Genomic DNA, 15,937 nt, shown 5'->3' with positions numbered 1-15,937 from the left:
AGCAACACCAAACTCAACTAGCTGGTGGCTGAGGTCATGGTAGGACTTAACAGATACATAAAATAAAAAGCTGACTACTCACTGACTTGGGACTGCGATACAGACATGTGATGTTGGTGCATTCCCATTTCTCCCCCAAAAATGCCAGAAGGCTTTTGAGATGTGCACAGCAGTGCAGGGCTTGGTAACTTCACATCTAAACAGTGGTCTTAAAAACATCTGGCTGATCTGGCTGGAAGCAGACCATACAGGATTTAGAGGTACAAAGAGCTACAGGTTTTATTTGAGAGCTGAAAAAAACCTATCATACCATGAGACCCAAGAAGTGCCATCTGTGCAAAACTCCCAAGAGGTCTTTAAGCAATGATCCTATAAGCCTGATAGTGAAAATAGGTATTCAAATAGGAAGAGGGATCCCAGGAACAGAGGGCTCTTCAAACTGACAGACAAATACAGAACAACATCTAGTAGCTGGAAGCTGAAGTTAAGACAAATTCGAAGTGACAATAATGCTCAGTTTTAACTATAACTAAGAGTGATGTTGTCAGTTCTCCATTATTGGAGATCTCTAAGTCTTAATTTATTGTGTCCCTTAAGGACCTTCAGTCAGGAGGTGTGAATTTAATAACTAGCTGAAAGTCTATGTGTTCTGGCAGATCAGGCAAGACCGTCAAAACAGGCCTTTTTGGCCCTAAAATCTCTGTCCATGGGACCAACAAAAAGGGAGGAGGTTTTATGGGGAATAAAAGAAACATAACCTTTACTATCTGAGTGGACAGGTCATTGGTGAGGGGAAGGCCATTGGTGAACCTCTACCCTAGCAGGCTTGGTAGAGGTTCAGGCTCTGGCACAGACTGCTGGCGTTATCTTGGGCAGGTCTGTTCCCCTTCAGCGCCTCATTTCCTACCTGCACCCTCCCCTGTGAATCCACAGGTGCGAGCAGGGAAGGTGTTTTCTCAAATACGTGCAAGTAACTTAAGTGCAGTTCATTTTCTTGGAAAGATGAAGGGTGAATTGACCTCAGTGATATTTTAATGTTTTTTTATCAGGGTATCCAGCATGACAGACCCCCTGTTAGGCTAACTAATGGTTACTTAAGAGTCTGGAAGATTTAAGGTACTCTGTGTAAGTGCTGAAGGCATTGCTGTTTTGTTCCTGACCGTTAGACCATTCTGACTTCCTATTTAGAAACATTTTAAAAACTCCAGTCCCTCCGGTGGATACACTCAGCAGCAAGAAGAGGATCACATTAAGTTTAACTGCTCCTTTGTTAGTTAGATTAAAGCCTGCTTACCGTCCAAGTGTATTTGGGGCAGTCCCTTTGGGGTAGCTGCAGGAGCTAGTGTACCTGTAATCTATACATAATTCACTTGACACTGTTTGCCTTAAAGGCAACCAGAGGTTTTCTATTTGCATTTCATTAGGAAGTGGCTGAATAAAGGAACGTTTTTAGGTGGCAACACCTGATCCCGCAGTTGTGGCATCACACAGGGGATGGAAAGAAATACATTTAGTTGCTGGCTGCTCCACAGACTGTCAGTATGGTATTGGCAGGTAACACTGACTTGCTGAATACACACCAGTGAAGGCAACAGAAGCATAAATGCAGATTTCCAGGGAGGTAGTGTAAGAAGCTACCTTGTGCCTGCTGGGTTGTAGTAAATACATTTGCAGCCTTAGGGCTCTGTCTCTAAGAGCTTAGCAGTTGCCAGTTTCTAGTCTAGTCGTCTAACAGAAATGTGCCTCTGCTGGGGATCGGAGCTAGCATCCTGGATTGTGGACTGATGGAGCTGAGAAGAGGGCAAATGTTCCCCTCTAGAGAGCTGCTAACCTCCTGCCCAGGATATGGTAGATGTTATGGAGGTGGTAACCTCCTGCCTGGGGCATGGTAGATGTTACGGAAGTGGTAACCTCTTAGTGACAACGTGTGAGGGTGATGCAATGATATTTGCCAAAGTTTGTCTGTCAGAGCCCTCAGCCTGAGCAAACCCACATTGACCTGGTAGTATTTAACTGCTTTTTTCATTCTAGGGGGAGTTCAAATGAATTTTATCCCAGCTGGCATGTTTTAATTGTTCAAGGCAGTATCATGCAGTTTGGGTGAAGTGCAGCTAATCTGTGGCTGCTGGTGTGTGCCCAAGCTCCTGTGCTCCCTTTCCATGGCTTTTGGCCTGTTCCATCACTAAATCAGTGCACCTTTTCAACAGTCTCCAGTGTTTGTGGAGCTCAGTTTGACACATATGCAGCAGATATTGTTGAAGTTTTGAACCTTCATCTTAAACAAGGGATTTTTACTATGATTTGGAATATATTGAAGGAAACACAAAATCACTCAAATGAAAATGACTACTATTATTAACAGAGCTCTACCTCGTGCACTGCTTTGTAAATCCACCCAGATTTCTTCTACCACCAGAACGTAATTAAGTTTAAAAGCTTTTTAAATCAAGGCTTGAGAAATAAGCAGTAGCTACTAAGTTGAATTAACATAAGATAGCGTACTATGTAAATCTGCATTATCCTGAGTGCCTGCTAGTAGCAGGATTTAATTCAAAAATATGTAGGTGGTATTATCACCACATGTCATTTAGGAGACTGTTGCTGGAATTGTGTGTCTGGTCCATGCTTTGGATTGGATAGAAAACTGAATAATTGGAGAGGGTTCAGAAAACAGCCGTAGAATTTATTTGGGGCCCAGAAGCCTTTCTTTGCTGTGAGCAATTAAAATGAAGAGGTGTCTGAGCTCCAGTCCATGCGCATGAACATGAAGAAGGGATTGCGGTCAGCCAGATCAAACATTGCTCTTTAACGTAAGAAGAAATAATGAAATGCAGTGTTTGGAGGCTGAAGCTGAGCAAATCAGTCCAGAAATAAAGAGTTAGAGTAATTAACACTGAAACACCCTACTTAGGGTGATAGTGGATTCTCCATCTCTTACAGTCTTTAACTCGAATCTCTTATCTATAGAACGGATATTCTATAGCCCAAACTGGAGTTATGTTCCTAGTGCAGATATTTTTCCAAGACCTATTCATCTTTACTCAGATTTATTTGCTTGGATTATACCCTTTTAGCCTTAGCTCTTCTTCATCTTTATTTTTCTAATCCCTGGGACAAGGGCAGTGTTCAGGCAAGTTTGCTGATCTTGTGAATATGTGAATTGTTTCATTAAATGCTTCTTGCTCTAGTAGATCACAATTTGGAAACAGAACAAGAAGTAATTTGTTTAAATTGCATAAGAGAAAGCCAGATTAGGCATTGGGGTAAAAGTTTTCTGGCAGTAAAGGAAAATAAGCCATGAAGTAGTTTGCAGGGGAAGGTTGTGGCATCCCTACCCCTGGAGAGTTTTGTAAACAGATTATACAGACATGTGCCAGGTTTTAGGTAGAGTTGATACTACCTTGCAGCCGGAGGATGGACTGGTACCTCTCCAGGTGCCATCAAGCTTTGTTTTATTTGAGTCTGTGTGCCTGTGCGCTAGTGGAGCTCAGTATAATGTATTTCTGATTGCAGTCCCCCTCCCTTACAAATGCATACTGCACTGACAAGCCCATTAGTTTAAATGACAACATTTTGTACTTAGATTTTTAAATGTGTTTTAAATTTTAAAATTCATTTGCTTATGAATCTACAGACAGGATAGAAAGGTCAGAATTGGCTCAAGAACCTCCCTGTAAGTTTATGAATGTGGGAACTATCTTGCTGCATATCTCCAGCAAAATTGTTTTCTAATGCGGTGGATGCATGTGCATCACCTCACCCACACGGGCAGAGGTTCACTCATGCGCGAGTGTGTTGAATCCCGGGGCTTAGAGGGCTGCTGCAAAGCCAAATTCTGGCTGCTGTGGTACAGATGGACCCTCCAGCATCTGGCAGGACACAGGGGAGCGGATGAGGTCTGCTGCCGAGGAGGAACCCTGGAGGAGCCCCCTTCCCTTCTCTGATCGACACTGGTGCAGCTGTGAGGTGGCACAGGCACCTTCCTACTGCCAAAATAGCACATTCAGCAAGAAGCCACCGCTATGTCTGTCTTGCCAAGTTGTGAGCTCCCAAGGAACGCAATCTTTGTGCTGCTGCCAGTGACTAGTGGGGATTATAATCTCATTAATTTTCATGGAAAGCCCCAGGAGCCGTAAGTGTTAGCCTGGATTACAGCAGGCTAGGAAGGTCACACTGCCAGTTGTTGGCTCTGGCTGGGGAGGTTTGTTTAAGCCAAGCTTCGCTTTTGCTGTGAACAAGCCTGTATTTCACTTCATGTGTCACATGGATGAATTTAGGATGGCAGAAGAGGAATTTCAAGAAAAAGTGATTTTATTATCATTATAATCAGTGGGAGGGGACCTAGGTGAATCCAGCATCACACAAGTAAAAAAAAAACAAACCAACTTTGCAGCATGGGAGTCTTGGGCTAAGCAGAGGACTCTGGGTGGAGGGGAGCCCCGCAGAGCCAGGGGGACCCAGCACTAGTGTTTATTTGCTCCACATGCCCAGGAACAAGGCAGCAAACTTCTCACTACATCCCCTAGATATTTAGACACAGATATTTTGTGGCTATAGCTCCTATATCATAACCCACATTGTAGTTAATTTCAGTAGTGATGTAACTACTTAAAAGAGGTAGGCACTAGGATATCATTTTGGCCCTGGCCTCACCAGCTCACAGCACCTCTCCAGCCTCTTTTATTTATATAGTTCCCCAGTGCTGACTGGGGTTAATGCTTTTTTCTGCCTCCTGTTTTGCTTCTGAAAGACTTCAGGTCTCTAACAAGTGTGCAAATAAATGAGGGAGACGAGAAGTCCTAAAGAGGATCTTAGCGATCATGGCAATGACTTCGAGCATCCCCCATTAATCCCCAGGCTGCAGATGGGGTCCAGCTGAGGCTAGGCAAAGTCTGCATGATCCAGCATTCAAACTGATTCACCCTCCCTTTCTGAGTAAGGGGTCTGATGAGAGTGTTTTGGGGTCTTTTGGGGTTCATCAAGGTCTTTTGGGGTTTGCAGCTTCAGCTTGTGTGCACTGTTGCTTTCTCTACTACAAGGCAGATATCTTTAGAAAGGTAAATTTATTCATGCTTGTGAAGAGAAAATTCATAACAAAAGGTTTGGGAAGAAGAGAACTGGGTTTCCCGACGTTGGGACTGCAGCCCATGGGGTGAGCAGGCAGACCCTGCTGCCCCATGGGCAAGTTTTCAGATCAGCGTCCACACTCCCCAGGGACGAGGACTGCTCACAGACACCCAGGTGTGCCTGGCCGCCGTGAGTTCACCCCTTCTCGGTGCTGGATTTTGGCTGGGGATCAGGTTTCAGCACAGGCTTTGCTGCCCGTCCCAGTGCCCCACGCAGCTGATGCCCAGCATGTCCGGCGTCTGCAGCCTTCTCTCCCCAAGGGCTCTCGCATGCCAGTTCCTGCTGTGAGCCCCAACAGCGATTACCTGAGGTGTCACTGAGTGCCTGGTGGCATGGTAGGAGGCCAGAAGAAGTGGGGATAGCCGCTGAGCACCCTGAACATCTGCAGTCCACTTGCAAATTCCTTTTGGGGTATGCTGCTTGAGCAATCTCTTGCCATAAACCCCCGTATTGCAAAATCCTTGTGTCATGTTTAGCCCTTCAGTAATTGCATTATATACATAAGGAGGGCCTGGCTTTAGGTGCCAGCACATCTATATATCGGCATGGCCAAGCCCGTGAGCAGAATAGAGCAGGTGGAGCAATTCTGGCTGCTGGCACTCCGCTGGTTCCACCTGCGTTGAACAGATACGCAGGGTTGAAAAAAAAGAGACTGTTTGGGTGAAGACAATGTGCCGAGTGTCGCTAGTCGATAAAACCCAGTGGGATTCCTCTTAGCTGAGGCCAGCCTGTGTGCTTGCCCCAAGAGTATCCACCAATATGAAGGCTCTTGCTTAGAAACGGCCAGGGGGTTTCATGGCTAGCGGATCCCCAATGGGTGGAAGAGCTGGGCAGTGTTCCCTCTGAAAGGGGTAGAGCTGCCCTAGCGATGCCTGCTGTGCCCTTTCCCTGCCCATCAAAGGGGCACCATCCTTCCTCTAGAGAAACTCTCCAAAGCAAACAGCCAAAGCCATGCTCGAGCCCAATACATGCCTGCAAGTGCACCAGGGTCCCGGCAGCCCAGAGTTGGGGTACGGTGCCCCCCAGCATTGCTGACACCCTGTCCCCCACAGCTGCGCAGGAAGCAGGCCTATGTGGAGAAGGTGGAGAAGCTGCAGCAGGCGCTGACGCAGCTGCAGGCAGCCTGCGAGAAGAGGGAGCAGATGGAGCGGCGGCTGCGCACGCGCCTGGAGCGGGAGCTGGACTCGCTGCGGATGCAGCAGGTGAGGATGGGGCGGTCTGTGCGGGACCCCAGCACAGGACCTTCGGCGTTGCTCTTAAAAAGGGACGGTCGCTGGCAGCCCTGCCAGGTGCCACCTTGCATTTGGGTTCAGGTCGTTGGGCTTTCCACCTAAGCTTTTCCTTTGGATGGGGTTGTAGATGCCCCATCATTGGAAGCGGTCAAGGCCAGGTTGGATGGGGCTTTGAGCAACCTGGTCTAGTGGAAGATGTCCCTGGCCATGACAGAAGGGTTGGACTTAGATGATCTTTGAAGGTCCCTTCCAACGCAAACCACTCTATGATTCTAACTCCTGATCTTCAGCAAAGAATGGGGGAGCTCTGCAGTGGGGCTGCTGGACACAGCCAAGCCCTGCCTGCTGCAGTGCTGGGACGTTGCTTGCCCAAGGGCAGGCAGGGCTCTGCCCCCACGTATCCCCCCTACCTGCTGGGGGAAAACATCCTTCCAGGTTTCTGTCCAACAATCGCAGATTGTGCAAGATCAGCTCCACACTGAAGGAGGAGAGGGAGGGTGCGGTACACGTGGGCGTGAGACTTAGCCCACGGATTTTGGCTGATATTTCATTGAAAAAGCAAGGTAGGATGATGTGGGATTTGGTGTGAGCAAGAGCTTGGGCTGTATTTGTTCTGGGCAAAGCTGATGTACGCAGTTCACAGAAACCTCTACCCATGACAGATCTGGAGACAAATGGTGTCATCTTCAGACAATAAATTATTTAAATATCAGTCCAGTCCAGAATGGGCTAGAAGTGTACATTTGCATTTCAGTGTATGTATGTCCCCTTGTTTTTTGGCAGCCTTGTGTCCTTAGAGGCATAGTGTTATGCTCGTATTTTATGCACAGTTATTCCTTCATTATTTCTCCTCCATCTCCAAGTCCCAAAGTCCAGTCATCTGTGAAAAAAAAAAAAAAAAAGTACGAGGAGGTTGCAAGGAGGATTTTAAGGCTAGAGCTGGCACTGCGTGCCAAATACATGGGCATTGGCTCCAGAGGAGAGTGAGCAGATGTACTAAGTGTATCAAACCACTGCTTGGGGAAAAACCAGCAACATAAGCAAACCACAATGCTCTTGTAACTCTTGAAGGGCTCACTCACATCTCTGTCGTTGCGCACATCTGCTACAATAACCCTTCCTTATTTATGAGCCATTAGTGGAGACCAAAGCAGCTGTTACGCAGAGCTTGTGCTGCCAGAAAGCAGAGGGGCTGATCCTGCCGGCAGGATGTGATCGGGAAATAGCTCTACAGGCAGTATCACCAGTTTGCAGCCATGAGGTGGCCAGACCTGAGAGCATTCCCTTCTCACCAGCACCCCCAGGGCAGGGCAGGTCCCCCAGCACCTCTCCGACAGCATCAGTCTCACTGCTGCTCCCTGGAGACCCTTCCCATCCATCTTGGCTCTTCCTTGCTGCCATATAAGTGCATTAAGTCTTTCTTGCCCTGTCCACCATGGGCTTGTTGTTCCTGTCTTCTCGCAATAGCTCTTCTCAGTTGCCCCTTAGCCCGCTTTCCTCCAATTTAACAAAGAAACTACATGGGGTATGACATGCTAACGCTGGTGTAAATGAAAGAACATTTGAGAAAAATACAATTAAAATTCAAATGAAGATAAAACTAAAACTAGGAAAGGTTTTGTTCTGTGGGCAGGAATATAGGGAGAAATCGATATATTAAGTAACTGGGATGGACTGTCGTGGAAGTCCTTGTCTTGGGAGTTCAGACTACATCTGCTCATTTTGGCAGAAAATTCCTCTGTAACTTACAGATTGCTTAATTTTTAAATTTTTTTTGGCACTGTAATTAGTAATTGCATTTTGGGTTGCCATAGTTCTCAAATGCCTGCACCAGTTCCCTCTAGTAAGTTTTAAGAAGAAAGATACTCTAACTTCATGTCTCATCTATCAGCTTCGAGAGGAGACTTCGGCATATTTTAGCTATTGTTATTTATACTTTTTGTTCTATGACCACAATGCTGCAGTGAATCTTGCATCAAAATGCCCCAACTTTTTACTTCAGAGCTGTCTTCTCTGAGTTATCAAAGTTATATGTACTGAAACATTTTCTCATTGCAGAGAAAAAAAGAGCTTTTTTCTCCTTTTTACTGGAGTCAGTGGAAGAGACACAGCACACAAGGAGACAGCAAGCCAGAGTCTCTTCTGTCCCTGGCTGGTTGGTAACTGAGTCCAAACCGCAAATCTTCATTATCACTGATGCATAAGCTAGGACCAAAAAAAATCCCTTTGACTTCTTAGTGTTGCAGGCTGAGTGTGCAGGGCTGGCAGAGATTTTGACTCAGAAGACAACAGGCACCTGTGATGTCCCAAGATGCCATTTACAGACCAGACCGTGCTTCCAAAATATTACCTTCCTGCCAGAGATTTGACAATATTTGAAGTGTAAGCACTATTTTTTGCAGGAGCAGAGTCACAGCTGTTGCTCCTAAGGGCTGCACCGTGTTGCACTTCCATGTCGTTACCGCACCAAAGGCAAAGGCTGCAGCCCTCCCCTGGTATCTCTAGTTTCCCATAAGCAGGAGATAACTGTATAGAAGGAGGAAATGTGGTTTGGAAAATGGCAACGCTTGCTGCAGCCCTCACTGCGCTGTGATGGTACAGCTTTGCCAGTGGAAGTTCATGGTGTAGCACGGATGAAAAGCCGGTGCTCCCGAGACACAGTTTCACCTTTAACACAATACTGGGCACTGTGGAGTGTAACAAATCTCTTGCATTTTTTGTTAAAAAAAAATTTACTTCTACTGAGTTCTCCCAGAGCTTTGTGCCTCTCCCCTTGGTGTGCATGCATCCCACCCAACCTCTGCTGAGCCAAGGACTGCATCACCATCCTCCTCCGCTCTCCACCAGCAGTGAGAGGAGCTCAGGGCAGCTACCCATACCGCTTAGGTGCTTTAATTAAGTGCCTATAACTGGGTGGGATAAGTCCTGCCTGGGTAAGTGTTTTCCTCACAGCGTAGATGCAAAGGGTTACACACCCATTGTTGCTTGTCAGCATCCCATGGGAGCCAACCTGCAGTGGCTGGGGTTCTTCTGCCCCTCCATCAGAAAGTTACCTGCTGCACCACAGAAAGCATCTCCTGAGGGTACAAGGGAACTAATGTGCCAGAAGAGACAGGCATAAATCCACATCTGGGGTGTTTTCCCAGCTGCTGTTTTAAATAGGTTACATGTAGCTAGGTTATGTCACTTTTTTTTCTGCTTTTATATATAAACCCTCTGGCAATAACTGCCTGTCCATACCGAGCACTGCCCAGCCATGTGATGAAGTCCCAGCAAGAAGAATATCTTTTAAAGCTTCATTGCTTCTTTTCCCTACCAGCTTTTTTTCCTACCCATTCCCTTGGCTTGGGGTATCCCATGAAATCCCTGCACATCCAGGGAGCAGCCAGATCTCTACTTCCATCAGCAAGGTCTGGAGAAGCATGTCCTGGGGTTGCGCACGTGGTCAACCTGCCTGTCCTCCTGCAACCTAAGGGATTTAGCCTGGGGTTTCCACCTGCCCCCGTCAAAAGACACAGGGATGTCTTTGCATGCTCCAGAGAAGTGGGGGAAAAAAAGGGTCAGCAGCTTCTGTACTTGGCAGAGGGTGAATATCTGTCACTGTTCCCACCGGCAGAGGCAGGGCAGCTACCAGGCGAGCAGCCTCCCGGAGCACAATGCCCCAGCCCTGATGGAGCTGGTGCGGGAGAAGGAGGAGAGGATCCTGGCCCTGGAAGCCGACATGACCAAGTGGGAACAGAAGTACCTGGAGGAGAGTACAATCAGGCACTTTGCCATGAATGCCGTGGCCACAGCTGCGACGGAGAGGTAAGATGGCCCTGCTGCAAGCAAGCGGCTCTCTTCACCATGGAAAGCATGGGGGAATAATAAGGAATGGATCTTTTCTTAAGGCTGGATTTTGTTTGCCTTTCCCTGCTGAGTCGCACCGCCAGGGTTAATGCATCTCTCCGTGGTGTCATGCCAGTGAGATACACGTTAAGACAGGATTTACCCTTCTGACCAGGTCTAAAAGTTTTATCAAATCCAGGCACCAGACTCAAGCAGTGGCCTCAACGGTAAAGTCTCGGGCTGCCGAATTACACAGCATAGGTAAGGCAGCTCCCCCCCACCGCACTGATGGAGCGAGCAGGGACTGTTTATATATGGCTGCATCCATCCCACGGTCTGCAACGTGGTTGTTTAACCTAGTTTTAAAACCCTGTAATGAGGGAAATTTTGTGGCCTAAGTCCCCTCTTTCACTGCTTCATTAAGCTTGAAATTAAAAAGGTTCTCCTGATAGTTAAGCTAAACCTCTTTACTGCAAATTACCTCAACTGATTCTTGTCCTTCCCAGGTGTACACAATGAACAACAGATCACTGTTGATGTTGTAACAGCCTTGTAAATATTGGAAGACAGATACCCCTTTGGTATCTTCCCTGGCCTGAACTAACTTACTTCCTTCAGCCATTCCTCACGTGTCCTAGTGTAAACCCCTTCCTATTCCCATTACATTTGTCTGGACTGTCTCCAGTTTGTCTGTGTCAAAGCACGGTGCCCAGAAGCACACAAGGCACTGCAGCGAGGCTTTCCAGTGATGAGGAGGATGGGATAATTAACTTCTTGCCCCAGTTTCTTAGAAGCCAAATCCCCTGAGAACATCCTAAAATGAGATTTCCCTTTGAAATGCGGTTAAGCGTGTGACTCAGGATGATCCTTTTCTTTCGCACTCCAGTCTAGGCAGCATTTCCAGTGCTATTTTTCAACTTCCAAAGCGTACAATTTGGTTTCTTGTTTGCGATGTAGCATTGCTGACTTGGGACCATTTTGCCGGTGAAGGAGTCCCTTTGATGTCTGACCCTGTCCTTCAGGATGGTTGTTAGCCCCATAGGGGTTGCCCATGATTTCAGCATGCTCTCTCTTCCATCAGCCTGGTTAATTAATGGTGTTAATGACTAAACCAAAGCCAAGAGTAGCCTGCAGCAAGATGACCCATTGCCAGATAGCCATCCACTTGGCAGGCAACCGTTGCTAGCTTGATCTTTGAACATGGGTGGGTTTGGGGTTTTCTTTGCAAGTGCCAACCTCACCTGCAAAAGCCACCCTCATGGTCTCAGGAGCCTGACTCACTGTGTTGAACCGCTTTGCCAGGGACGCCTCGGCCCCGAGCCACTCGCGCAACGGCAGCTACGGTGAGAGCGTGCTGGAGGTGCGAGGCTGGCAGGAGGAGGAGGAGATTGTGCAGGCCAACCGGCGCTGCCAGGACATGGAGTACACGTAAGGGGCCATCATGCCATACCTGCTTGTCGTGGTGTTTGGGCTGGGCTCAGATAAACCAGGATGCCCTCCTGTTCCTTCCTGCATGCCTGGAAAGGATGGGCTTAGCTTCACTTTGACTTAGTTTTGCTCTTCAGCATTAAAACAGGGATTAAAGAGTTGCTGTTGTTAGATAATGTCCTCCCTACCTTCCTGTTAGACCTCCTCTGTGCCAAAAACTACCTTCTTACAAAGCAGAGGCTGTTTCACTATTTAAAGTAGGTTGGCATGCGAGGAAGCTGAATGCTTGTTTAATCTCGGTGAAAATCCCCCTCTGGAAACAAGAGCATCTGGTTGTAAAAGCTGAAGTTGTAATCCCACTCCTACGTAATCAGCAACATGAGGGCTTGCCTTTGCTTCGCTCTTCACTCCTTGCCTGCTTACTGCTCTTTCTGCATACACTAAGTTTCCCACATCCAAGTTGTGCAATGGTCACATTGGCACTTAGGAACAAACCTGCAAAATTTAGCACCATGAGCACCACTAAAAAAGATGCATTTACAAGTAGTAGAAGATATAAAATAAACTTTACTGGGCACAGGCAGTCAGCAAGAGTAATGTTCATTGTTGCAGATACTTCTCCATTTTCAGCACACAACTGGATATGTGGCCATGTAGTTCAATGAGCGTTAGACCTGGGCAGTATTTTTAATCCATAATTTTTTCCTGGTGAAAAATGGCCTTTTGATGAGTAAAAATCCCTTGAGAAAGTTTGTGTATTCCTCTAGTTTTTTACTGAAAAACTATTTAAAATCTGTTCTTCAATGCTGGCTTCCCTACAAAAACGCTGGTCTGCAGACACTTTTATAAAAAGGTATATTTGTTGCTTGTGGAAAATATCAGTGACTGTTTTTACTGGGTTTGGGTTTTGTTTTCCACTCACAGGTGGAAGCTAATTCTGCTTCCAGTGAGTTTTGCCATTGGCTTCATTAAAGATAGATTAGGATCTTGTGGTTTCATTGCAAATTAGACATCTGATTATGAAGACTAATGCCAACATGAAGTTACTAGCTATCTCCCTTGTACATATAGGTTTTCCAGATGTGGCATTTTAGCTTTCACTGCTTCACAAAATGCAGCTGCATTGGACTATATATTGTACATCACAGTCAAGCTATAGTCATCTGGCTGTCATATTGTACATGTACAATTATATTTTTTTTAAATGTGGTTTGCAGTCTTTCGGTATGATTTGGTGTTAATCATTACTGGAGAAAAGTCTCAGATAATCCTATTTGTTTGTGATTTGAGAGTCTTCAGGGTCTGTATGAGAGAAGTAGTGAGCTTTGCTCGGCTCTACACACTGTGTGCTGATTGTTTCTGCAGCGGTGAGGGAGAAGCAAGAGCCCAGTCCAGCTGTTAGAGAAACCGAAGGGAACCTTTCCACTCACTTCAGCAGGTCTTTACTCCAGCTGATGACAGAGTGGAACCATGGGGTTAACTCAGACTGCCAAAGGAGGGTTTCCAGATGTGGCCCCGATGTATTATGGTGGTGGAATCTCCCTGTGTGTTTGTGTTCTGGTGAAGGTAGCAATCTGCAGCCTGGTCAAGATACTGCCCTGTTGCTCCTGCTGGGTTAGTAAAGCCACAGCAATAGATGGATTCAGTTAACCTTGCAGAAAGGAGTTCCCAGTTTTGGCTTAATAGCTAGAAACACTGCCTATTTGAAGTCCATGGTTATCCTCAGAGGAACTGGTGGGAGCTGCCTTGTCCGAGCCGCTGAAAACCAGAGAGGACAGAGCAGCAGGGCATGTACGCGGGCACCCATCCTGCTGCCCCAAGGTGGGGAGACCTGCCCATATAAACCCTTTTTCCATTCCTGTATCACAGCATTTGTATTTTGGCAGAATAAAGAATCTCCATGCCAAAATAATTGAGAAGGATGCCATGATCAAGGTCCTTCAGCAACGGTCACGGAAGGACCCTGGGAAAGCCGACAGCGCCAGCCTACGACCAGCTCGGTCTGTCCCCTCCATCGCTGCTGCTACAGGCGTGCATTCGCGCCAGACCTCGCTCACCAGCAACCAGATGGCTGAAGAGAAGAAGGAAGAGAAGATCTGGAAGGGAAGCATAGGTGAGCCCAGTTTTTGGTTAAGCTTTGGCTCATCCATCACTTTGTCCTAATCCTTCTGCTTGAGCTGAGCAGAAGTGCCTCGGCCACAGCACACGTTGCCCCGATGGCTCCTTTCCAGAGCACTTGCCATGGGCTGCGATGTGACTGACCTCCCTGTGTTTTCAGGGCTGCTCTTGGGGAAGGAGCACCACGACCACCCATCGGGCCCCTCACTGCCTCCTCCGCTGCCCTCCTTGTCCTGCATGCCCGTCCCAGTGCCGGCGGCCTCCCACGCGAAGACAGGCAGCAAAGACAGCAGCACCCAGACGGACAAAAGCGCTGAGCTCTTCTGGCCCGCCGCAGCCTCCTTCCCCGGCCGTGGACGGCTGGGTACCACCCCATCGCACAGCCCGGCCCCACGGCCCCCAGGGACGCGAGTGACCGGCGAGAAACTGGGTGAGCTCTGCCGGATTCCCGCATCGGTGTGAAATGCCAGCACCCCCAGGGCTGTTAGCAGACCCCCAGAGACAGCCCAGTATTGATGGAGCGGGGTGATGCCTTCACAATTTGTAAGGTGGTGAGGAGGTTTCTTCAGGGAAACTAAAATTGTAGGGAGAGAACTTTCCAAGGCTGCCTGGTCTGCCTTTGCAGAGCTTTGTGCTTGGCAGCTTCTGTAAAGCTCCACTAAGCTGTGGCAGGCAGAGTTTCCAACAAATGCAATTGTTCATGCTGCCAAAGATAAAATTATGGAGCTTCACACCTTGAAAACAACACACCTGCTCACGTACTCAGACTCTTCTCTTTTTTTCAACTTAAACCATGGTTAGTGAAAGCACCATTTTCTCCCTAATTTTTAAAGGAAACCTGGGGGGGAAATAGTAAGGAGAAAGTGGAGGGGGTTTTCTTGGGAGGGAGGTTAAAGAAATACAATTTAATTATTTTTTAAAGGTGGAAACTGCTGGTTTGCAGCCCTAGCAAGGGAGACATTTATTCTACACACATTATTTTGAAAAGGCCTTTTTCCTGCACATTCATCTCGTCTCAAAAGCAAACCTTCCCTCTAAAAACATGCCATGTATCATTAATAGGGCTGAATATCACTGGTTCCTTGAAACTCTGGATTACTCTGTTTTGAGCAGTCCAGGTTGGAATTTATATCCAGGTACTCTTAAAAAAGCTTCTCAATCTTTTCCTGCTTGTAAGAAACTAAGAATCCTTCTCCCTGAATTTGACTGTCAAGAACTATTATGACGAAGATAAACACCTAACAACAGCTATCATATATTGTGACAATTGGCCATATACATTCTCTTAGCCCATCCCACTGGCACAAAGTAATACATTTTAGATTAAACCACCTACCTGATTGTGTACTGCCTTCATGATGTTTTAAACTCCTAAATTTTGTACCTGATGCAGAATAGGAGTATACACGTGGAGAGCTACTGTGGATCAGAAGACAAGTAATAACTTGCTAAAGTGATGTAGACCTTTCACAAATGCCCGTTTCTCTCTAGGGCCAGCGCTAGAGAGGTACTTTGGTCTGTATCTCTTAAATATCATCTTTGTGCCTGCCCTTGGGGTCTGTGCACACTGACACACCGGCTGTCATTGTGTGGGGAATTTAGCATTACATGTTCTCAGCCTCCTGATCAAATTTGGCTTTCAGTATGTAGGACATACAGTTAAGACGTGCCTCACCGTCATCCCCCCCAAAAATGGGCTTATATTTGCTTCGAACAATTTGCTGTTGAATTTGAGCTGAAGACCAGCTTTCCCTTCTTTCCATTGCAGAGAACTCCAGCCACGGGAAGCCGCCTGACAGCAAAGGCAGAGTGAGCAGCTTGCTCCACAAGCCCGAGTTTCCAGATACGGACATGATGGAAGTCCTCATCTGAGCAGAGGACGGCATCTCTGGGGTTTTGTGTGCATACAGCCAGGTCCAAGATGGTCCTCGGTGTGCCAACCTTAAAAACTAACCCTGAGAGTTTGAAGAAAGATAAAGTTTGTGCCCGAAACGAAGCTTGAGTCTGATATGTTGAGACTTTGGACCAGGCAAGAAAGCAGGAGTGCTGAAGAGGAGCATTGAAATGAACATCTGGGATTTTCTGAGCAGAAAGGGGTATTGAAAACGGAAGGTGGCATGAGAAGGGGATCATTGAGGGAAAAGGAAACTGCATTTTCTGGTGTAAAGAGAAGGTAGCGAAGTTACAGACTGGGTGCACACTGC

The 15,937-nt window shown here is 47.0% G+C and overlaps 1 protein-coding gene across 1 annotated transcript in view; it reads left to right on the top strand.

The window, feature by feature from the left end:
• The window catches only part of AMOTL1 (angiomotin like 1), a 44,717-nt gene extending 29,112 nt beyond the window's left edge, over nucleotides 1-15,605 (top strand). The window contains exons 8-13 of the mRNA XM_010578216.1: nucleotides 6,180-6,329; nucleotides 9,976-10,166; nucleotides 11,490-11,615; nucleotides 13,502-13,728; nucleotides 13,894-14,163; nucleotides 15,502-15,605. Of these exons, the coding sequence (XP_010576518.1) occupies nucleotides 6,180-6,329; nucleotides 9,976-10,166; nucleotides 11,490-11,615; nucleotides 13,502-13,728; nucleotides 13,894-14,163; nucleotides 15,502-15,605 (1,068 nt within the window). The remainder of the gene's footprint in view (nucleotides 1-6,179; nucleotides 6,330-9,975; nucleotides 10,167-11,489; nucleotides 11,616-13,501; nucleotides 13,729-13,893; nucleotides 14,164-15,501) is intronic.
• The last annotated feature ends 332 nt before the right edge of the window (nucleotides 15,606-15,937 follow it).

This window comes from Haliaeetus leucocephalus, unplaced genomic scaffold, assembly GCF_000737465.1.
Source record: "Haliaeetus leucocephalus isolate CR32 unplaced genomic scaffold, Haliaeetus_leucocephalus-4.0 Scaffold616, whole genome shotgun sequence".
Lineage (NCBI taxonomy): Eukaryota > Metazoa > Chordata > Aves > Accipitriformes > Accipitridae > Haliaeetus > Haliaeetus leucocephalus.
The sequence above is the reverse complement of the archived record's forward strand: the minus strand, read 5'-3'. Positions and strand labels throughout refer to the sequence as shown.